We start from the raw sequence: 24,948 nt of genomic DNA, 5'->3' as shown, positions 1-24,948 counted from the left end.
AGAATAAAAATGTTTTGCTTTAGTTCATGTATGCCTTATAGATGTGTATTAGAGTGAATATATAAGTAATAGCAACTTGGATTCTTGTAAAAGTCATCATTATTTACTTTTAGTCACACAGCAAAAGTATAGGGCTCAAATAAATGGACTTCCATGGTTTTTTAGATATGAAAAGTTTTACATCAGGCAAACATTTAAAGTTTATAGAATCATCTTTTGTATCACTCAAAAAGTTTTTATATCACAATACTTAAAAGCAATTTTCAGATTTTGAATTTCTGATTTTCTTAGCTTAAAATTGCTTTTTCTTTCATGACTGTCAATATGATAAACAGTTGCTTTTCTACCTTTCAAATGTGCATGTTTCTGTTTCAAGAAATTACAGATAAGGTGTTTAGAGATAACGAAGCCTGCTAAATGCCTTCAGATGTTACAACTACAACAAATACCAAAAGATCACATATTTAATACATTTATATGAAGGAATTTAATTGCCTTTTTTCATAAAGGCCTTATTGAGTAGAAATACTTGATTCCCAATTGCCTCTAACTAGCCTTTCATTTCCCATTACTTTTTCCTCTTCCTGTTCTTGTCCTCCCTTTTCCTCCCTCCTTAAATATGTTAATTATGTAAATATTCTTTATTGAAGAAAGTTTATATTGTTATGTATCTAGATTGCTCTTTCTATTTTTCTGTATAAAATTTGTGTGTATGTGTGTCTGTGTGTGTGCGCGTGCGCGTGTGCGCGCGCACACACCAGACCTGGGGCTTAAATTCAGAGCGTAGACACTGTCCCTGAGCATTTTACTCAAGGGTGGCACACTTTACCACTTGTACCATAGTTCTACTTCCAGCTTTTTTGGTAGATACTAGTCTCACAGGCTTTCCTGCCTGGGCTGGCTTTGAACTGAGATCCTTAGATATCAGCCTCCTGAGTAACTAGGATTACAGGCATGAGCCACCAGCACCCAGTCTATTTAACTTATTTTAAGATTAATGTATGTGTCCATTTGTAGTACTTAGACATGTTTATCCTAAGAGTATTATATAATCAAAACAAAGAGAATATATAGTTTAGGAGAAATAATTGTTGATTTGTTTTGGTTTTACTGGAGTATTTAAAATGAGATTATTTGGTATTAGTATTACAATATAGCCAAACTGGCCTGGACCTAGCAGTTCTCTGCCTCAGCCTCTTGAGTGATGACATTACAAGAATGTACACTCAGCTTTTTAATTTCTGAAACTGGTTCCGAGTATGTTATCCAGGCTTGGTCTCATTCTTAGGCTCTCAAGCCGTCCTCCTCTCAAAGCCTCTATAGTAAGGCTGATTCAGTTTCTCCTTCTTTATCTTCCTCTTTTCTTGTTCATTTCTTCTCTTATCCCCCTTCCTCCTCCTTTTGTTCCTCCTCTATTGTTGTGCTAGGAGTAGAAATCCAGGATTTCATACATGCTAGACAATCACTGTTACCACTGTGCTATGTCCCCTGGTCCTACTTTTCCTGTTTGGATGTTTGTTGTTGACTTTTCTACAAGTTAAAAGAAGACCTAGATTTCCTTATGATTTGTAATCTACTATGTGTGGTGTTTAAACTTAAGGGTGTTTTATATATTTAAAAGGAATTTGAGGGCTGGGAAGGTGGCTCAGTGGTAGAGCGCTTGCCTTGCATGCATGAGGCTCTGGGTTCAATTCCTCAGCACCACATAAGCAGAAAAAAAAATTCAGAAGTGGCGCTGTGGCTCAAGTGGTAGAGCAGCTAGCCTTGAGCTGAAGAGCTGAGGGACAATGCCCAGGCCCAGAGTTCAGGCCCACGACCAGACCCAAAAAAATAAATAAATAAAAGAAAAAAAAATAAATGTAATTTGAAATATAGTACCAGGTGTCTGTAAATCATTGCTTAAAGAGAAGAATAAATGTTTTGAGAAGTAGATGGTAGATTTATTGTTGTTCAGTACAAATAAATGTTAATTATAAAAAACATGAAAAACTAGCATAAGTTATAAATTGTTATAGTCTCATTTTTAAGATACCATTAAAATTTCACTTAATATAGTAGCTTTTACCAAACATTTTTTTCCTGTTCCTAATCTGCTAACACATCAAACTACTCAAGTACTCCCTTAAAATTATATGTGTCTCCTTGCCAGTATTTTGATTAATATACACATGACAGGAGACAAGTTCTCAGTTTTTTCACAGCCTGAAACAGCAACTGTGTTTTAAATGAGTAAGGATGGGACAACTGAATTAATTCTTTAAGAGGAGATTCTAAATGATACATCACTTATCTGTGAGTAGACAAAGTACTTTTAAGAGTTTAAAATGTTACTGATATGATATTTTAACTGTAGTTTTTAATTTAAAACATATTTTTAAATTAGTCAACATAATAGCTGATAGAAAATACCCAGAAAGTGATACACTTAAAAGCAGTTAGAATCTTATTTTAAAAAATTGAAAATAATGATTTGGGGAACTTTAAGTGAATAACAAATGAAAGTTATAAATGGTAGAAATTGTCATATATTAGATTTTCTTAAAGTTTATAATAATTTTCAAACTTTAGTGCATATAAAATACTGTCTTTATTCTGTTTCATTATCAAAGAAAGTACCTTGTGAGAAAAATACCTGAAAAAGAAAAATGCAGGCTAGAATGGGGTAAGAGAAGATTGAGATATTTTCACATATTTCCAGGTTGTAGATTTTTGTAACTTGTTTTATGTTTTTGTTGTGTTAGGTAATTTGGGGTCAGAGATGTGGGCCGGTAACTGTAGTAGACTGTTTATCAGGAATAAACTAGGGAGGACTGCCATCTGTCATATATATGGTTGTATAATAGTCATTACCTATGAAGAGACATTAGGAAAGGGTATATACACCCATGGTGAATTATTTTTGTCAAAACCTTGGATAAAAAATTTATGATTAGGGGCTTTCTGGTTTAGATACTTTAATGTGAAGAAAATAAGACACACAAAATGGGAAGAAAACTAAGGTGAATAAGGTAAAGAAAACATTTTCATAATATTGATAATAGTATGTTTGGTCTTGATTAATTTTTATGTATTTTTGCCAAATATTTGAATATTTGAGGTATTAAGTCAAAAGAATATTGATAATTAAAACATCTCTTGTACATTTCCTGACTTTTGATAGTCCATTGGATACTGGCATTTTGACTAATTGTGATAAACTTCTTTTAAAGAAAGTTTACTTAGGGGCTGGGAAGGTGGCTCAGGGGTAGAGTGCTTGCCTCGAATGCATGAGGCCCGGGTTCGATTCCTCAGCACCACATAAGCATAAAAAGCCGGAAGTGGCGCTGTGGCTCAAGTAGTAGAGCGTTAGCCTTGAGCTGAAGAGCTAAGGGACAGCACCCAGGCCCAGAGTTCAAGCCCTGCGACTGACCAAAAAAAAAAAGTTAAAGCCAACAAAATTCCAGAAAATCTTGAGCTTTACTTGTGTCCTCCTGACAATTATTTTCACTGTCAAAATTTTGTTTTACTGTTGTAAATTCTTGAAGACAGTGTTATTAGCCATTCTTTTGAGGACCTTATTTCTTCTTGTAAGTGAAATGATTAAACCTGTTGGTATTGAGTCAATGTTTAAAGTGTTGGGACCATTTGAAAATTTTCTGATTTAGTCAAATTGTTAAAATTTAAAAAATAGTTGGAATATGTGTATGCAATCATACAAATGAGTTAGGTGACTGTTATATGTGTGTATATACACATATAATTCTAAAAACATAATGAGCATCATTCTTAGACACTATATATCTAAGCCTCATTTTAGTTTAACTTTCTTCCTCTTGTTATTTTGTGACAAGTTAAAAATGATAGACATAGCTGTTCACCAGTTGTTCATGCCTATAATCCTAGATACTCAGGACAACTTGAACATGTTGGTTTGAAGTTAGCCCAGGCAGAAAAGTACTCAATATTTTGCCTCAGCTGGTAAAATACCAAGTTGGAAATGTGGCTCAAGTGATAGAGTGTCTGCTGTGATCAAGAAAGCAGAGCAAGATCTCAAAGCCCTGAGTTCAAGCCCCAGTACTGGCAAAACAACAACAAAAAACACATGTAATTCCATATTGGAAATCACAGGAATATAAGAGACAGGTTGTATTTAAATAATTTTTATCATTACTTAATTACCTTTGGCCTTGAGCAAGTTACTTAATTTTTCTGAGCCTTAGTTTCAGGATTTCCTTAAGGATCAGATTTTTTGAAGTGTATTAAAACATCTCAAGCCAGGCACCAATGGCTCATGCCTATAATTCTAGCTACTCAGGAGGCTGAGATCTGAGGATCATGATTCAAAGCCAGCCCTGGGCAGGAAAGCCTGTAAGACTTACCTCCAATTAACCACCAGAAAAGCAGAAGTGGCACTGTGGCTCAAGTGGTAGATTGCTCTCCTTGAGCTGAAGAGCTGAGGGATAGTGCCAAGGCCTACAGTTCAAGCCCCACAATTGACCCCCCCCTCAAAAAAAGTCTCAAGTAGAACACTTCTACCTCCTTTTACCTCTGAGCTCTTCAATTAGTGTCCAATTCAGTGTCTCCAAAGCTGCTTAGGTCTCAGAAGAACAAAAGAAAATACTAGAGCCAGGTTAAAAAAAAAAAGTATAATGTAAGCAGGTAACAGACTACAAGTTTAAGTAAAATTTATTTTGTGGAATTTGGAGATCAAACCCTGGGCCTCATGCATGCTACACAAGCATTCTACCACTGTCCTGTACTCCCTAGTTCTTAAATTTAATGTTTTAAAGAATGAAAAGCTACCGTGGATATCTAATGAAATTAATTAAGTTTTTGGTTTATTTTTTTAATTACATTTTCTTTTTTTTTTTTTTTGTCGGTCATGGGGCTTGAACTCTGGGCTTGGGCGCTGTCCCTCAGCTCTTCAGCTCAAGGCGAGCGCTCTACCACTTGAGCTACAGTGCCACTTCCGGTTTATTTTTTAATAACAGCCTTTATTAAAATATTTGGCTGGCCATCACTGGCTCATGCCTGCTGTATAATCCTAACTACTTGGGAGACTGCAATTAGGAGGATTATAGTTCCAAGCCAGCCATACAAAAAAATTTTTCTCAGTAGGTAGGTACAGTGGCACATGCCTGTCATTACAGCTATAGAAGAGGCCGAGATCAAGAGAATTGCAACTCCAACCTAGGGGGGAAAATAAGTTTGTGAGACTCCCATCTCAACAGAAAAGCTAAGCATGTCATTTGAACTATGACAAGAAGTGTGAGATAGATCGTTGCCCATATGCAAGCACAGACAAAAAAGCAAAAGGCTATGCAAAAAAGGGCTAGAGGGGGCTGGGAAGGGGGCTCAGCGGTAGAGTGCTTGCCTTGCATGCATGAGGCCCTGGGTTCCATTCCTTAACACCACATAAGCAGAAAATAAAAAAAGCCGGAAGTGGTGCTATGGCTCAAGTGGTAGCACGCTAGCCTTGAGCTGAAGAGCTAAGGGACAGCGCCCAGGCCCAGAGTTCAGGCCCCACGACCGGACCCCACCCCCCCAAAAAAGGGCTAGCGGTACAGCTCAATGTAGAGCAGCTGCCTAGCTGCAACGACCTGAGTTCAAACCTAGTACTACCAGAAAGTATATGTATACACATATGTGCACAAACAAATGCACAATTCATCTACCATAAAATTCATTCTTTTAAATTTTACAGTTCATTAGTTTTCAGTATATTCACAAGGTTGTATTATCATCATCACATAATTATAAAACATTTTCATCACTCTGAAAGAAATCCTGTACCCACTAGTCAGTCCTCATTCTTTATTCTTCCTAGTTCCTCGTAATCACTATCAAATCTTTTGTCTCTTTGGAGTCTCTTTGGATTTGATGTGAATGGAGACACAATGCATACCTTTTATGATTGACCTCACTTAGTACTGTGTTAAGAGAGCTTTTAGTATTTTTTTCTTTTTTTGGCTAAATAAGGGCCCATTCTATGGATACACCATATTTGTGTATATGGATATACTACATTTGTGTATCAGTTCATTGTTCATAAAAATATGTTATTTTCTTGTTTTGGCTATTGAAAATAGTGTTGTTAGGAACATACATACAAATATCAGTTTGAACCATACATTTGCTGAACTTTATAGTAATTCTCTGTTAAATTTATTGAAGAACTGCTATATTTCTATTCCAAGTAGAACATTAATTAACATTAATGCTAACAATGTGTAGTTTCCCTGTATGTTTGTCAAACTTATATCTTAATGCCTTTTTAATTTTAGATGTGATATTAAGCCAATGATTTTTTTTTCTTCTTTTCTTTTTTCTTTTTGTCAGTCGTGGGGCTTGAACTCTGGGCTTGGGCACTGTCCCTCAGCTCTTCAGCTCAAGGGGAGTTCTCTACTACTTGAGTCACAGCACCACTTCTGGTTTTCTAGTGGTTTATTGGAGATAAGAGTCTCACAGACTTTCCTGCCTGGGCTGGCTTTGAACAGCAATCCTCAGATCTCAGCCTCCTGAGTAGCTAGGATTACAAGCGTGAGCCACCGGCGCCTGACTCTGATTTTTTTTATTAATACATTTTTATTGTAAAAATACTCTATAGAGGGGTTACAGTTACATGAGCAAGGTAATGAATACATTTCCTATCAAGCATTGTTACCTCCTCCTTTGTTTTTCCCTTACCATCCCTTCCCTCCCACCTCCACAACTACACTCAAGCCAATGATTTTTAAGTACTAGAATCAAGTAGAAAATATTAACATATGTGTAAATATACATAAAATTGTCTGGTTTTTCAGGGATAGAGAATGAGCCTAGGGCCTTGCACATTCTGGGAAACTTCTCTGCCATTTAGCTACACTACTGCCCCTACATAAACCTTTTATTTCAAAGAATGTGTATATTGGTACACATTGAGAAACAAAGTATATATCCTTAATGGGTTGCCAACAAAATGTTTGAGAATGTTCTAGCAAACCTTCTCATTTGAAAGAAGTTCCTAGAGATGAGGTGAGTTATATTATTGGTCCAGTGACATAAAAACATCTAAAGAATGATCAAGCAATTTGTGTGTGTGAGCGTGTGCGTGCGTGTGTGCGCACGCACATGCTGCTCCTGGGGCTTGAAGTCAGGCCCATGCACTGTTCCTGAGCTGCTTTTGCTCAAGGATAGTGCTCTGCCACTTGAGCACAGCACCACTTTTGGCTTTTTTTTTTTTAGAGGGAGGTAGATTATTATTAGAGATGAGAGTTTTACAGACTTTCCTGCCTGAGATCCTCAGATCTCAGCCTCCTGAGTAGTTAGGATTAAAGGTGCAAGCCACCAATGTCTGGCATGATCAAGCACGTTTTTACTTTTTAGTCTAAGACTGGAATTCAGAGTCAATATCTGACATTTGTTCATTGGCTAACACTCTACCACTTAAGCTGTGCTTCCAACCCCAATCAAGCAATTTTTGAGACTTAGGCATTCTTACTCCAGATTTGGGGAACCCTCTCCATTCTCACTAAATGTTGTTTAATTTTGCCTAGGGGGAAAAATGAAGAAACTTTTGCATATGATTCAACAGATGTTGAAGAGTACAATTTCCATTATCTCTCAGCTGTCCTTGCTCATATACTTAACCAGTATTTGTTGTTCATTGGGGTTTTTGTGGTGCCAGGAGTTTTTTTTTTAAAAAAACCCAGGCTTAATATTTGTTGTAAGTTTCTTTTTATTTTTTAATTTTGCATGCTTGCTTGTTTGGGTTTTTTGTTTCTTTGTTTTTTAAGGCCTGAATGCTGTCCCTAAGCTTTTTCGTTCAAGGCTAACGCTCTACCACTTTGAGCCACAGCACTACTTCCAGTTTTATGTTGGTTAATTGGTGATAGGAGTCTCACAGATTTTCCTACAAGGCTGTCTTTGAACTGTGATCCTCTGATCTCAGCCTCCTGAGTAGCAAGGATTACAGTATAAGCCACTGCACTCGACTATTTTGTTTTATTTCTCTTTTTGATTTTTTTTTAAATTTTTATTCATTTATTACTATCAAGGTGATTTACCAGAGGGGTTACAGTTACATAAATAAGGTAATAAAAGTACATTGCTTGTCAAACTTATTACCTCTTCCCTCATTTTTCTCATACTTTCCCTCCCCCACCCTCCAAATTGTACAGATCATTTCCAACATACTGTCTTGGTTTTGTTGTTGTTGTTTAGATATAGTTTCCCTATATGTCACAGAGACCTTTAAACTCATAATCTTATGCCTTAACTTGGCCTTTATCTACCTGACTGCTTCATACCTCAAGGTGTATTTGCATTTTGCCCATAAATCACTCTTTACTATCTTTCTACCTCTCAAGAGTCCTTCACTGTGTGATTCTTTTGCCATACCTAAAGCAGTAACCTAATCTTAGGTACACCTCAAACACTGGCTACATTTTATAATCCCAAGTGTAGGGATTGTAGGTGTGTACCACAACATGTGGCTGTTGTTTAATCTGTTAGCTCAATTTGGTAATGAGTACTGTTCAAAATCGTTCATGAACTTCTGATTTTTTTTTATTTATTTTTTCTTTTTTTTTTGGTTCGGTCATGGGGCCTGAACTCTGGCCTGGGCTCTGTCCCTCAGCTCTTCAGCTCAAAGCTAGCACTCTACCACTTGAGCCATAGTGCCACTTCCGGCTTTTTTTTTTCTGCTTATGTGGTGCTGAGGAATCGAACCCAGGGCCTCATGCATGCAAGGCAAGTGCTCTACCACTGAGCCAACTTCCCAGCCCATTTCTTCTGATTATTTTTAACAAATTTATATGGCTCTGATTCATTGAAAACTGAAGTCCGGTGAACTGAGTTTTACATTCTTAAAAAAGGAGAAAAAGGGGCTGGAGTTATAACTAATTTGGTAGAGTCCCTGCTCAGCATGCATGAGGCCTTAGGTTTGATCTTGAAGGGGGAAAAAAATCTAGGAACTATTTGTTGTGGAATAAGTTAAAGTCATAAGTAAAACTAAAGGTAATTCAGAGTACGTGGCCATCTCCATTGCTTTGCAATAGCTCTAAAGATCGAGTTTTCTAAATCTATGAGGTAATTTTAGTACTTACCCTTATAGTCAGAAATTTCTCTCATATACTATACACAGTCTTACTTATTTGAAAACAGACATTTCAGATAAGCTAGGTGATTGCTTCCTGCTGCTGATTTTAGAGTGTTCATTTCATGTTTTAGAGTCTTTAGGGGAAGGTCAAGACTGAAGGAAGTTAGTTCAGGGAGATGGATTTGTTGGCCTATTTTATATATATATATCCCAAAGCCAGTATAATTGATTTTTTTCATTAAGATTATATATCCTCTCTTTTAACACAATCAAGATTTAAGTGTTGCATGAAATATTAAATAGCAGGGCAAGGAGTTTAACCTTGATGTAAAGAGCTTCCTTGTAAGAAATTTCTACTCTTGAGAATTTATTACCAATGCCAGATTAACTATGCCTACTTCTACTTCTACAAAATATCATCCCCTTGACTTGTTCTGAGTACCTCTACCTGAGAACTTCCTTTTCTGCTAACTCCATACCTAGAATTTGTCAGTATTTCTCACTACTTGTATAGTTTTCCATCATAGATTTCATTATGTATGTGGTTCTTTCTCTGTGTCTGTTATCTTTCTGTGTGTGGGATACAGAAGAGCATCTATTCTCTTAGTGTTCTGTGTCTTTGTTGTCTGTCTTTTGTGTGTGTTTCTTCATCTTTCCTTTTTTGCATATGATTCTGAAGATTGAATTCAGGGTCTGGTGCATTTTAAAAACATTCTAGGCAGGTGCTCTTCCCATGAGCATCATGCTCAACACTTGGTCTTCATCTTTATTATAAAAGTATGCATGTTTAACAGGAGTGATTTAGTTTCATCGGATTGGATTTTTAAACTTCCTTCTGGAATTGTATAGAATGTAGAAGAATGTAGGTGGGTTTTAGTTTTACATTACACATATAACCATCTGAGAATGAAACATTTCTTTGAGTGGATGGAACATTATCTCTTCTCAAATAGTAGGTATTTGTGAAGTACTTTCAAAGATATACATACTATCAAGGAACAAAGAGTTTTTTATAGGCTTTTTGGTACCTGTACCAGTGCTTGAACTCAAGGCCTCTTGGCTTTCTTATTTGTTTCTAGTGCTCTACCACTTAAACTGTGCCTTTAGTGCAACATTTTGCTGATTAATTGGATGTAGAGTCTCACAAACTTTTCTGCTCAGGCTGGCTTCAAATCTTAGTTCTCAAGGTCTCAGCTTCCTGAGTAGTTAGGATTACTGGCATGAGCCCCAAGGTTTAAAAAAAAAAATCTTCAGCAAAATATCCTGGCCTTTGAAATTAGGAATACTTATTTATTTATTTATTTATTTATTTTGGGTCCGGTTGTGGGGCCTGAACTCTGGGCCTGGGCGCTGTCCCTCAGCTCTTCAGCTCAAGGCTAGCGCTCTACCACTTGAGCCACAGCACCACTTCCAGCTTTTTTCTTTTTGCTTATGTGGTGCTGGGGAATCGAACCCAGGGCCTCATGCATTGCAAGGCAAGCGCTCTACCACTGAACCACCTTCCCAGCCCCGAAATTAGGAATATTTATATAAAACCAAAATATGAATCTGTATCACAGAAAGAATTCCGTAGTGTTGCTAACAATCACTATTCATTATGATATCACTTAACATCAGAGAAAAACCCTGTATTCAGAATTTATTGAGAAATTGAGTAAAGACAGTGACCTAATTTCATTTATTATAATTAGTATTTTAAAACTAATGATGTAGCTGTTTATGACTTTCTATCTGACCATAAATCTATTACAAGCAGGAACAGCAGTATTTTAATTTTTTTTTTTTTTTTTGTCAATCCTGGGGCTTGAACTCAGGGCCTGGGCATTGCCCCTGACCTTTGTTTTGCTTAAAGCTAGCACTCTAGCTCTTGAGCCACAGCACCACTTCTAGCTTTTTCTGTTTATATGGTACTGAGGAATCAAACTTTTATATATATATTTATTTATTTATTCATATATATATATATATATATATATATATATATATATATATGGGTTTATCTGATTGGATTTTGAAGCTTCCTTCTAGAATTGTATAGAATGTAGGTGGGCTTTTGTTTTACATTACACTTACTGCCATCAGACAATAAAACATTTAAATATATACCTGTATATATACACACTTATATACAAATATATAATCATCCTTCAACCTGATAAACTTATTTGTAAGTAAATACTAATTTTATTAGAGTATATCATTTTGTATTTCAGTTTTTTTCTAAATTATTTTTTTTGTTGTTGTTGTTTCAGTTACATGTGGTTTAATTCATGCCTTATCAAGGTAATATATTTAACAAAGTTTCTAAATCTTCTGAGTGTTAAAAAAGTCTTCTGATTTTGGGGGAACTTTGTTCTGTTGTTCATTAAACACTTTCAATGGAAACATTCAAGCCAAAGGATGGGAGTATTTGGGGCAGATTTCTTCCCAAAAATGCCATCTGGAAACTTTCCCAGTTAAATTGGTCATGAAAGCAACTATGGAATTTATCTGAAAATTTTATCCATTTAAATCATAGTTGGCAACTTTGCTATATTGCTTGGTTACCCAGGTTAGTGCTACATTAGCAGAAATCATTTACCAGGCCAAACTCAGTGTTTTATGCCTGTAATCCCAGCTCTTTGGGGGGCAGAGATCAGGAGGATTATGATTGAAAACCAGCTAAGCAAAAAAGTTAGTGAGACCCTTATATTAACCAACAAGTTGGACATTGTGGCATATACTGAGGATCCAGCTTCATAGGGAGGCCATTGGTAGCAGAGTCACAATCTAAGGCCAGCCCTGGGAAAAATGCAAAGCCTTACCTGAAAAATAACTAAAGCAAAACAGGACTGAGGGTTTGACTCAAGTTGTAGAAGACCTACGTAACTTGCATGTGGCCCTGAGTTCAAACTCAATACCTCCTGCTGGTAGTTGTACTCTAGCCTGCCTTTTTGCTCAAGTCTATTACTCTACTAGAGCCACTCCTCCATTTTCAGCTTTTTGCTGGTTAATCAGATAAGAGTCTCAGATTTGCTGCCCAGATTGGCTTCAAACTATGATCCTGTCTTTCAACATATTGAGTAGCTAGGACAGATGTGAGCCACCAGAACCCAGCTGATCACAAATCTTATTATAGGAAGTTATACTATTGAAGATGTTAGATTGCACAACAAAACATATAATGTTAGATTAACATTTTTAAAAGCTTGAAAGGAAGAGCCAGGCTGGCTGGTGGTGCTTACCTGTAATTAATCTCAGCAACTTGGGAGGTCAGCTAGGAAGCATTTACCTCTTGGCTAAGATTGTTTATTGGTTTTAGTCAGTAGTGATATGGGAAGTTGTCACTTCACTGATTAAAAATTTTAATAAGAATTTCAATCAAGAAGTATATGTAGTTCTCATCAGAATATACAGCCAGAAGCTGGGCACTGATGGCTCACATCTGTTAATCCTAGCTACCCTGGAGGCTGAGATATGAAAGATTGTGATTCATGCCCAGGCTGGGCAGAAAAGTTCACTAGATGCCATCTCCAAATAACTAGCAGAAAGTAGAGCTGGAGGCATGGCTTAGTGGTAGAATACCAAATTAGTCCCAGACCCTGAGTTCAAACCCCAGTAACACCATAAAACAAAAAGATTGAAGCCAGTTACCTTAACTGCTTTGTTGGTTTTGTGATTTTTTTTTCATATCAAATACTTGAATATTTTCCTGTATTCTAAAGGTACTTTAATGTCATTGAATTCTTTATACTTTTAGAGAATTCTAGTAACCTGTTTGAGTTTAATGAATTCTGACCTTCTATATTCTTCCTGTCTAATTTTGTGATATCATATTAGCTTTAGTTAAATCCTGTCATTCAAATTTTACTTAGCTCTGGGAATAATTTCTTAACTTATTCTGATGGTTTTGGATATCTAATATTTTTCCAATTTTTGCTGTATTTTAGTCTACTAATGACCTTCCTCTCCTCCCTCTTCCTCTTCCTCTTTCCCTCCCCTACTCTTTTTTTTTTTTTTTTTTTGAGGAGGGCTAAATTTTTACAAGGAAAGCTAAAGTTATTTTAATTTTTAAGGGAAAAATAAGGAACCCTAAAAATCAACAGGAGAGCTATTAAAATCTATTTAAAATGTAACTGCAATGGTCTGAGATATAGGCTCAGTGGTAAAGTGTTTTCCTAGCAAGGGCAAAGTTATGGGTTTGCTCTCCAGTACTAGGAAAGAGAAGGGAAGGAGGGAGGGAGGGAAAGAGGGAGGGGAGGAAGGAAGGAAACCTGCTTCCCAGCACCATTGGTTCAGACCTGTCATTCTAGCTTCTCGGGAGACTGAGATCTAAGGGTTGCTGTTCAAAGCCAACTCAGATAGAAAAGACCATGAAACTATGTTCAGTTAACTACCCCCAAAAAAGCCAAAAGTGAAGCTGTGGCTTAAGTGGTAGAGCACTAGCCTTGAGCAAAAAAGCTTTGGGATGGCACTCAAGCCCTGATTTCAAAAAACAAAAAACCTAGCCAGGCGCTGGTGGCTCACGCCTGTAATCCTAGCTACTCAGGAGGCTGAGATCTGAGGATCGCGATTCAAAGCCAGCCCGGGCAGGAGAGACCGTGAGACTCCTATCTCCAATAAACCACCAGAAAACCGGAAGTGGCACTGTAGCTCAAGTGGTAGAGCCCTCGCCTTGAGCTGAAGAGCTGAGGGACAGCGCCCAGGCCCAGAGTTCAAGCCCCACGACCGACAAAAAAAAAAAATCATGAGTCAAGATAAAAGAATAAAGATTTATATGAAGACTTTAATAGATTTCCCCCCGTGATTATGTATGTCAGATTAGTATACAGTTTCTCCAGACCCTGTTAGGTTTTTGTCAGAATCCCAATAACACTTCTTTTTGGAAGAATAAGGAAAAGGATGATAATATATGCCAAAAATAAAAAGATTTATAACTAAATTTGTTCGAAGAGAATTGTATTCATTTCCTTATGTAACCGTAACCCCTCTACATATCACTTTTACAATACAAAAAAAACTAATGACTTTAAAAATGCCAATAAATTGTTTAAAAGTAAGGGCACGCTGGGCTCCACTGGTTCACACCTGTAATCCTAGCTACTCAGAGGCTGAGATCTGAAGGTGAAGGTTTGAAGCTAGCCTGGACAGAAAAGTCCATGAGATTCTTACCTCTAATTACTCCTCCCCCCATCTGCACACACACACACACACACACACACACACGCACGCACGCACGCACACACACAAAGCCAAAATTGGAGTTGTGGTGCAAGTGGTAGTGCACTAGCTTAAGCACAAATGTTCAGGAACAGCGCCCAGGACTTGAGGTCAAGCCCCAGGACCAGCACACGCACACAAAAGTAATAACGTGTATGTGTGTGTGTGCGTGCGTGCGTGTGTGTGTGTGTGTGTGTGTGTGTGTGTGTGTGTGTGTGTCTCCGTGTCCCAATACTGACTTGAATTCAAGCCCTAGGACTAGCCCACACACAAAAAATTAATGACATGTGTATGCATGTGTGTTTGTAGAGCTGATTGCTTAGCAAACACAATGCCTTATGTTCAAGCCCTACTACCACAAAAGATGGAAAAATTCAAATTATTCTGCTGTATAGTTTTCAGCATTTTACTTAAATACCAGAAAGATGGTACTGATGAACAGTCAAAATTATATGTAGGTTTTTTTCCCCCCAAAACCATTAATTGTTACTAGTTCAAAAACTTTATTTAAAATATGGTGAATTAAGAACAAAACTATTAATTATTGGGTGCTTTTTCTTCTACTAGAAGTTGAAGATTTGTTTTCTTCACTTAAACACATCCAACATACCCTGGTAGATTCTCAGAGCCAGGAGGATATTTCTCTTCTTTTACAACTTGTACAAAATAAAGATTTCCAGAATGCATTTAAGATACACAATGCTGTCACAGTACATATGAACAAGGCCAGCCCTCCATTTCCTCTTATCTCCAATGCTCAAGATCTTGCACAAGAGGTATGTATTCTGAATATCATACTGACATCTATAAGGTAACTATTACTACTAATAAGACAATGTTATTGGAAAATATTGGTGTGGCTATAAGGTTACTGTAGATCATATGCTAAGAATTTATTATGATACAAAATTTTACTTAAATATATTCTTAGTTCAATCAGCTCTATTTAATGAAAAGTTAATATTTACATAATTTATGTTTAAATGGCCAAAAACTTCAGTTACTAGAGGTAAAGTTTTTAAGTCTTTTCCCCTATAAAATCCAGATTATTAATTTTAATGTACTGCTAGAGATTCTTTTCACATATTGAATTTTAAGTTCTATATTCTGATATTGGTTGATATTTAGTGTTTAAAGGTTTAGACTACAAACATTTTTTTATTGTGAAAATACTGTACAGAGGAGTTACAATTACATGGGCAAGATAATGAGTACATTTCTTATCAAGCATTGTAGCCTCCTCCTTTGTTTCCTCTTCCCATCTTCCCCCGCCCACCCACCCAATCCCTGTAGACTACAAACATTTTAAACTGAAAAAATTTAAAGGTTTCAAGTTGGATTTTCTATCATTATTACAATATTTTAAAACAATAAGTCTACAAACCTATGAAGGAAATGTATTACAACAAATCTACATACAAGACAGAAAATAGACTGCAAGTGTAGACTTATAGGTTTGCAAATACATTCCAGATTGGCAGAGTGATACCAAAGACAGATGTTTTCCTGATTGAGATGCCTGATATGGCAAAGATTCTACATAAGATTCTACACAAGAGTAGCAAAGAAAAGTCTGGTGTTACAAGAACTTAGGATCCCCAGTGATCCAAGGACCTGTCCCTAGAGAGGAAACTGCACCCAAAAGAACTTAAAAGTTGCTAATTGAAACCACCATTCCTTGAGAACATCTTATTGAAATTAATTGTACAAGGTCTTTCCATGTAGCCCAGCCTACCTTCAAATTCACTGTGTAACCCAGACTAACCTCAAACTTGATCCTCTTGTCTCAGTCCCACACTTCATCAAATACTGGTTTACACCCTGAACCCAAGATAACAAGATTGAAAATTGTGGGGGGAAAGGTACATTATAAACTTTACCTCATAATTTTCTTCAATATGTTTCTCTTTTTTTTGTCAACAAGGGAAAATTCATTTCCACAAAGTGTGCAACATCAGCCAATCATGGGGCAAGCAAAAACACCTTCAGTATTTTTCTTATAAAAAATTTTTGCCGTGAAAGCATGATACTTTACATAGGTTCTGTTGATATTTCCTATAACCTAGGGAGCATTGTCTTTGTTTTTATTTCCTAGGTACAAACTGTTTTGAAGCCAATCCACCAGAAGGAAGGACAAGAATTAGCTGCTTTGCTGAATGCTCCACATATTCAGGTAGAAAATGGACAGAGTGTTATATATGTGGTTTTTCCAGCATTTATCTCTCAAAAAATAAATAAAAAGTCAAAGGTCATAAGATCTCAGATTGTGGTTCCAAGCTAACTCAGGCAGAAAAGTCTATGAAACTCTTCTCTTAGACTAACCCCCAAAAGCCCGAGTGATAGAGCTCTAGCCCTGATCAAAAAAGCTGAGGGACAGCACTCAGGCCCTGAGTTCAAACCCCAGGACCAACACACACACACACACACGCACACACACACGCACGCACACACGCACGCACACACGCAGAGGATTGGAAGACCTCAGATATTATATAGTTAGTCTTGATGTTTACAGCCCCCTCTACACAATATTATTTGGGAGCTATAAATTTTCATATATAAAATTTAAATTATTTTAACAATTTTATGTAGTATTCATTTTAACATCATAATCCATTTCAGATTATGCCTTGATAAATATAACAGAAGATAGCTCCAAACTATACAACACCGAATTTGTACATAAGTAGGAAGGTTTGAAAACATTATCTTGATATACAACAAATTGTATCTCTTCTGAAGATTTTATGATCAGAATACCATGTATATGATGAAGTTTCAATCTTTACAGAAATAAATCATGCTGTTGATGAAAATACTGTGAATTTCTTTGAAACAGGCACTTTTACTAGCCCACGATAAGGTGGCTGAGCAGGAAATGCAGCTAGAGCCTATTACAGATGAGAGAGTTTATGAAAGCATTGGCCAGTATGGAGGAGAAACTGTAAAAATAGTTCGAATAGAAAAGGCTCGTGATATTCCATTGGTAAGTTTCCCCATTTCCGATCTGAGATTTTTTTTTTTTAACAGAGATCTATAGTATGGCAGATTTCTCTTTTGAGGTTAATTTGTTGGTCTGTTCATAGCCCTTACTCAGTTGAAAAAAATTATTTTCTCTTGTCTATAATTTGGTGAAAATAATAGCCTATGAAATTTTTATTACATATCGAAGGGAATTCTCCTAGTTTAAAAAAATAATTAGAAAGTCTAGTATTAGGATTGAGCTTCATTTATTGAAATGTAATTTGTTCAGTATTTCAGATTATCTGAGTGTATCTTGTGTGTGTGTGTGTGTTTGTCTGTTTCTGTCTGTCTGTATGTCTGTCTGTCATGAGACTTGTGCTCTGGGCCTGGGCACTGTCCCTGAGCTCTTCAGCTCAAAGTGATCACTCTACTACTTGAGCTAGAGCTCCACTTCAAGTTTTCTGGTGGTTAATTGGAGATAAGTCTCAAGGACTTTCCTGCTTTGAACCATGATCCTCATATCTCAGCCTCCTGAGTAGCTAGGATTACAGGTGTGAGCCACCAGGACCTGGTTTGAGAATACCTTAATATTATATATCTTACAGTTTTTATATGTACAACTTTAAAAATCTCTTCTCATTCTATCATTAACCAATCCTTTATTGTCTCAGGTTTGGCCTGTGGACACAGAAAAAAAAATACATATTTTAGCCAGGCATTGGTGGCTAATGCTTTGGAAGGCTGAAATCTGAGGACTGACTGCATTTTGAAGCCAATCTGGGCAGGAAAGTCTGAGACCTTTATACTCTGGTAAACTACCACAAAAGCCAGAAGTAGAACTCTGACTCAAGTGATAGAGCACTAGCCTTGAGCAAAAAGAATCTTAAGGATAGAGCCCAGGCCCAGAGTTCAAGCCTGGGGATCAGAACATACACATATATATACATGTACACATGTATATATATGTATATGTATTTTTTTTTTTTTGTCGGTTGTGGGGCTTGAACTCTGGGCCTGGGCACTGTCCCTCAGCTCTTCAGCTCAAGGCGAGCGCTCTACCACTTGAGCTACAGTGCCACTTCCGGTTTTCTGGTGGTTTATTGGAGATAAGAGTCTCACAGTCTTTCCTGCCCGGGCTGGCTTTGAACCACGATCCTCAGATCTCAGCCTCCTGAGTAGCTAGGATTACAGGCGTGAGCCACCAGTGCCCGGCTTGTATGTATATTTTTATGAGCAAGATTTATAACTTGTTTTCTTCCCCTCCCCCCCCCCCCCCCCCCCCCCCCCCCCCCCCCGCCCCAGGAAAATAGGAACTGGGAAACACAAAGTATAAGCTTAGAGTAAGCTTTCATCTGTAAGCTTTCATTTCTAGTTTTGGGCATTTTTTCATTTTGTTTCCAATTATTGTAATAAATATTGTTTTATGCATTCTAATGTGAATTGGATGTACAATGTTTCATGTTTGAACAGTCAACCATATTGGTATTCATTCTTTTATCATATTTTAAATTAGAAAAAGCTCAGTTAAAAGTTATGCTCAGGGGCTGGGAAGGTGGCTCAGTGGTAGAGCGCTTGCCTTGCATGCCTGAGGCCCTGGGTTCGATTCCTCAGCACCACATAAGCAAAATGAAAAAAGCCGGAAGTGGTGCTATGGCTCAAGTGGTAGAGCGCTAGCCTTGAGCTGAAGAGCTGAGGAACAACGCCCAGGCCCAGAGTTCAGACCCCACGACTAGACCAAAAAAAAAAAAAGTTATGCTCAGCCAGGTTCTGGTAGAGCCTATATATAACCCTAACTACTAACTACTAACCCTACTACTCAGGAGGCTAAGACATGAGGATGGCTATTTGAAGCTAGTTTGGGCAGAAAGGTCTGTGAGACTGATTTCCAGTTAACCACCAAAAATCTGGAAGTAGAAATGTGATTCAAGTAGTAAAATGACATCCTTAAGCAGAGAAGCTAAGAGACTGTCAGGCACTTGAGTTCAAGCCACAGTACTAGAACAGAGAAAAAAAAATGTCCATTAATTCTACCAAGGTGTGTGCATTGTTGCTATTTGAATAGAACCCAATAAATCAAAAACAATCATGATTATAGGTCTTAATTATTTTAAGCAAGTATATTTTTCTTCTGTTGTATTCTTCAAAAGTCTGCTTGGGTTCAGAATTGTACTACATAGAGTATTTCTAAAGGAGAATGTGTTGTTTTGGAAATGATGAGCTCTTAAATCTTATTACAGTTCCTATAGCTGTATAAATTTTTTTCAGAATAGTTGAAGGCTAGTATTGTTATTGTTTCTAGGGTGCTACAGTTCGTAATGAAATGGAATCTGTCATCATTAGTCGGATAGTAAAAGGAGGTGCTGCTGAGAAGAGTGGTCTCTTACATGAAGGAGATGAAGTTCTGGAGATAAATGGCATTGAAATTCGGGGGAAAGATGTCAATGAGGTTTTTGACTTGTTGGTAAGTTGATATAGATAGAAAAATAATTGTTATCTTTCCTCCCCCTCCCCCCCCCACTTCATTCGTAGGGCTTGAACTCTGTCTGGGCTTGGGTGCTGTCCCTGTGCTCTTCAGCTCAAGGCAAGCGCTCTACCACTTGATCCACAGTACCACTTCCAGTTTTCTGGTGGTTAATTGGAGATAAACATCTCATGGACTTTTCCTGCCCAGGCTGGCTTTGAACTAGGATCCTCAGATCTCAGCCTCCTGAATAGCTAGGATCACAGGCGTGAGCCACGGGCACCAGCTAATTGTTACCTTTGTTAAAACTAGTTTTCTTTATTATTAAACTTGAGTAAATCATTTTTAAGCTACTAAGAATACAAGGCAATTTCTATCCCAATTTTTCTGTAATTGTTCCACAACATTTGTTAGTAGAGTTTTATTTGAGAATAGGTACCGTTTATATTCTTTTCCTTTGAATTTTACTACTACCAATTATTTTAGTTTGTTTAATTTGAGACAGGTTCTCACTATGTATCCCAAGCTGGCCTTAAACCTTTACAGCTACTGCCTCAGCCTCCTGAGGCTTAGAGTATATGTGCCCCTTTTTATACAGAACTTCCGAGAACATTTTATTTGCCTTTGAAATCAGTAATTTATTTAATAAATATTTATTGAGTACATACTACTGTGTTCTAGCCACTGGGAAAACCATAAAATGAAATTCATGTCCATAATTTTTATGTTATTTTGTTATTATCTACAGTTGATTCTTATTTCCTATAGTACTGGAAGTGGTGCTGTGGCTCAAGCGGTAGAGCGCTCGTCTTGAGCTGAAGAGTGCAGGGACAGCGCCCAAGCCCAGAGTTCAAGCCCCACGACCAACAAAAAAAAAAAAGGAAGTAAGATATAGTACCAGTGCTATGCCTCTTTTATGTCAAATATAACAGCCATTAACTACATGTATACTTACTTTAATTAAATAAGTTTTAAAGTTCAATTCCTTATTTTCATCAGCTTATTCTTTAAATGTTAAAGAATAAGTATTACCTAATGGCTACCATATTAAGATGTAGATATAGCCATAATCCTATTATTGCACAAAGTTCTTTGAACATGACTAGTATAGTTAGAAAATAGGTTGAAGTTATCTTTTGAAGGCAGTTTATGGTTATCTTGTACATACTCACAAACCAAAACATATTCTTAATTACTTAGCATCAGTTATTACAATGTAGGTATCCATTTTGATATAGAAAGCCTCTTTGCTATGGTAGAACAAAGTGATGGGACATCACTTTTAGCCCATTTTACTGGCTGCTCTTTAGCTTGATAACTGCTCCCTTCTGTATCAGCACCAGAAATTGTAATGGTCACTGTGTAGGCTCGAGTACCTGAATGAAGCAATCAGTGATGTACTGGGCAAAAATCAGAAAAGCATATAGTTAAGAAAATAGAAAGTATAACAGATAAGGCAACCACAGATTGAGTCTAGAGAGAAGTTCTGAAATAGTCCATTTCCACAGAAATGGCACAGAAGTGGCTCAAGTGATAGTGTACTAGCCTTGAGGAAAAGCACTCAGGGACAGTGCCCAGCCCCTGAGTTCAAGCACCACGACTGATGGGGGGTGGTGGGAGGAGTTGGTAATACATGATAATGTACTGATTTTTATCAATTCAGATTTAAAAAATAATCTAATATTTTTATTGCAGTCTGATATGCATGGTACTTTGACATTTGTTCTGATTCCAAGTCAACAAATTAAGCCTCCACCTGCTAAGGAAACAGTAGTAAGTGATTTTTTTTTTTTTTTTTTTTTTGGTGTTCATTGTCCTGTGACTACTGTGTACTTATCTGTATCAAAATAAATATTTCTTCCTAATATTTCTTTATTAAATATTTCTTGTGCTTAAATAAAAAGGGACAAATTTATTGTTTTTTTGTTATTTGGACTGGTTCTGGGTTTTGAATTTGTCAGGTGTTGAGTGCTGTCCCTGAATTTTCTTTTACTTAAGACTAGCACTGTACCATTGGAGCCACAGTGACAATTTTTTTTCCAAGCAGTTATTGGAGATAAGATTCACATGGGCTTTCCTGCCTGAGATGGCTTTGAACCCTGATCCTCAGTTCTCAGCCTCCTTAGTAGCAAGGATTATAGGCATGAGCCACCAACACCTGACAAATTTATTGGTTTTATATAAGGAAAAATACAATATCAGGGGACTGGGAATGTGGCTTAGTGGTAGAGTGTTTGCCTAGCATGCATGAAGCCCTGGGTTCAATTCCTCAGTACCACATAAACAGAAAAAGCCGGAAGTGGCTCTGTGGCTCTAGTGGTAGAGTGCCTAGCCTTGAGCAAAAGAAGCTCAGGGACAGTGCTCAGGTCTTGAGTTCAAGCTCCAGGACTGGCGAAAAAGAAAAAGAAAAAAGAAAAAACAACAATATAAACATTTCAAGAGCCAGGGTTGACTTAAGTGGTAGATTGCTTGCTCTTAGTTCAAACCCCAGTACTGCCCAAGAAGAAAAATCTTTTTAAAAAAATATGAACTTGTTTAAAATAAAAGTAGGAAATACTTTGGTTTCATGATCTTTCTGATCTTTCTATAATTGAACTTGGTCTTTCACTATAGTTAAAAGTAGGCTTCTTTAAATAAACTCAGTATATAAGAAAAGTTGGCTTTTGCAAAGTATGTGCAACTTAATTTAGAGTTCATTGCCCTATGATACACATTTACTCAGCTCTGTTAAAAGATAAACTTTGGCCAGGAGCCAGTGACTCATACCTATAATCCTAGCTGCTCAGGAGGATGAGATCTGGGTTGTAGTTCAAAGAGATCCCAGACAGGAAAGTCTGTAAGACACTCATCTATTAACCACCAAAAAGCCAGAAGTGGGAATGGCTCAAGTGGTTAGAGTACTAGCCTTGAGCACAAAAGCTAGGGTACAGTGCCCTGTACCCTAGTTTCAAGGCCCTGTAATGACACACAAAAAAGTTTATTCCTTTAATGTATAAAATAAGTATTATGTTGACACAAAATGAAAGTAATTTAGAACAGATTTTTAGCATAAAAATGAAATAACTAATTCTTTGGTGATTAACTTCTACCTTTTGTTATTAAGAATAAAAGACTGATTTAATATGAGAACCAAAGAATGTCTGTTGAGGGTTCATAGTAAACAGCTTTAAGAAATAAGTAGAGGGAGCTGGGGAGGTGGCTCAGTGGTAGAGTGCTTGCCTTGCATGCATGAGGCCCTGGGTTCAATTCCTCAGCACCACATAAACAGGAAAAGCCGGGAGTGGGCGCTGTGCTCAAGTGGTAGAGTGCTAGACTTGAGCTGAAAAGCTGAGGGACAGGGCCCAGGCCCAGAGTTCAGGCCCCACGACCAGGAAAAAAAAAAAAAAGAAGAAGAAATAAGTAGAAAAGAAAATAGCTTTAAGAAGAGCAGGAGAAAAAAAAATACTAGGATTATCCAAAGTTGTTCTTAAAAAAAAAGAACAGGGGGCTGGGAAGGTGGCTCAGTGGTAGAGCGCTTGCCTTGCATGCCTCAGGCCCTGGGTTCGATTCCTCAGTACCACATAAGCAAAAAGAAAAAAGCCAGAAGTGGCGCTGTGGCTCAAGTGGTAGAGCGCTAGCCTTGAGCTGAAGAGCTGAGGGACAGCGCCCAGGCCCAGACAGAGTTCAGGCCCCTCGACTGGACCAAAAAAAAAAAAAAGAGAGAATTTGAGGGCTTTAGGTATAGCTCAAGTGGTAGAATACCTATCTAAAACACAGCATTTGAATAACAATCTTTTGAAAATATGAAGCAATAAGCAATGCTTTTTTCTTCCTTTTTTTTCCCTATCAAAACTGAATCAGTCTTTTGCAAAGTTTTAAGTCAAACCTAACTGGCTTAAAATGAACTTGTAGTATAAATGCTCTCTCTCAGTAAAGTTGTTTGCAAAGGCAATAATGATATAAATAATAATTTTGACTGGCACATGCACAATATCTTTGTGCATGTACATAATATCTATTAGTGGTCTGTAGAAATTAAAGTCAACCTAGCTAGGTAGAGTGATTCACAACTTTATTTTCAGCTACCCAGGAGTCAGAGATCAGGAGGATTATGGTTTGAGGACAGCCTAGGCAAAACTTAATAATACCTCATCTCATCCAATATCTGGGTGTGGTGGTACCTGACAGTCTACACAGAAAGCATAAATATGAGGATAGCAATCTAGGCTAGCTTGAGCAGAAACATGAGATCTTAGCCCTCACAATAAAGCAACAAGGGCTGGGAATGTGATTAAAGTGGTAGATTGATTACCTGCCTAGCAAGTGCAACACCCATAACCACCAATTAATAAATAAATAGTAAAATAACTGAATCAAGCTCTTTATTGTACAGGTCATTATTTGACAAAAGCAGCAAAGTTATCTTTCTGAGATTTTTGTGGTGACAGAAACAAATTTAATATAGATATACATACATATATAAGGACATATGTAATAGGCATTATCTAAAGCTCCAATAGAATCACATGCTAAAATACAGTGTCATGTATGACAAAAACAAGCTTATCAGGAGTACTTTGTAAGTTTCTTATGTATCATACATTGGAAACTGTGGCTGCCCTTTCAGTATCAAGACAGAAGTCTAGCACTTTGGTAGTTGACTTCCTGGATGACTGACACACTTGTCCTAGGAAAAATACACATTTTCTGAAACTATGTTTTCTGTTTTCCATCCTGCACAGAGCCTTCAAAAGGACTGGGTTTCCCAAACTAAAGTGCAAACTATCATAAAACTATATTAATCTACTGTGTAATTGAAATAAGGATAGTCTAGATTTGTTTTAGCTGAAAAGAAACTTTTTCATCTAGTTTAATGCTTTAATAAGACAGAACATTGAAGGAGGATCACAGTACTTATTAGTGGTAGAATATACTAAAATTTTTTGATATATTTTTGTATAGATTATATCATATATATCTTGAGTGATCATAAATATTAGCAATTGGGATGGGAAGGTGGCTCAGTGGTAGAGCGCTTGCCTTGCATACTTGAGGCCCTGGGTTCGATTCCTCAGCACCACATAAGCAGAAAAAAAGCCAGAAGTGGTGCTGTGGCTCAAGTGATAGAGTGCTAGCCTTGAGCTGAAGAGCTGAGGGACAGCGCCCAGGCCCCACGACCAGACACCCCCCCCCCATAAATAAATAAATAAATAAATATTAGCAATTATAATTACCAGGCAACTACAAAGAAGTAAGAAAAAGTTAAGGACTACTGTAGTAAACTCTA

General features: G+C 37.2%; 1 protein-coding gene across 7 annotated transcripts in view; it reads left to right on the top strand.

Annotated features, from left to right (window-relative positions):
• Positions 1 to 24,948, top strand: part of Pals1 (protein associated with LIN7 1, MAGUK family member) — an 80,008-nt gene that overhangs the window by 41,381 nt on the left and 13,679 nt on the right. For all 7 annotated transcript variants that reach the window (XM_042691853.1, XM_042691857.1, XM_042691852.1 and 4 more), the window contains exons 3-7: positions 14,825 to 15,033; positions 16,353 to 16,430; positions 17,097 to 17,243; positions 19,521 to 19,682; positions 21,378 to 21,455. In XM_042691853.1, the coding sequence (XP_042547787.1) occupies positions 14,825 to 15,033; positions 16,353 to 16,430; positions 17,097 to 17,243; positions 19,521 to 19,682; positions 21,378 to 21,455 (674 nt within the window). The remainder of the gene's footprint in view (positions 1 to 14,824; positions 15,034 to 16,352; positions 16,431 to 17,096; positions 17,244 to 19,520; positions 19,683 to 21,377; positions 21,456 to 24,948) is intronic.

The sequence above is a fragment of the Dipodomys spectabilis genome, unplaced genomic scaffold (genome assembly GCF_019054845.1).
Source record: "Dipodomys spectabilis isolate Male_0828 unplaced genomic scaffold, ASM1905484v1 ptg000146l, whole genome shotgun sequence".
In the NCBI taxonomy this organism is placed as follows: domain Eukaryota; kingdom Metazoa; phylum Chordata; class Mammalia; order Rodentia; family Heteromyidae; genus Dipodomys; species Dipodomys spectabilis.
The sequence above is the reverse complement of the archived record's forward strand: the minus strand, read 5'-3'. Positions and strand labels throughout refer to the sequence as shown.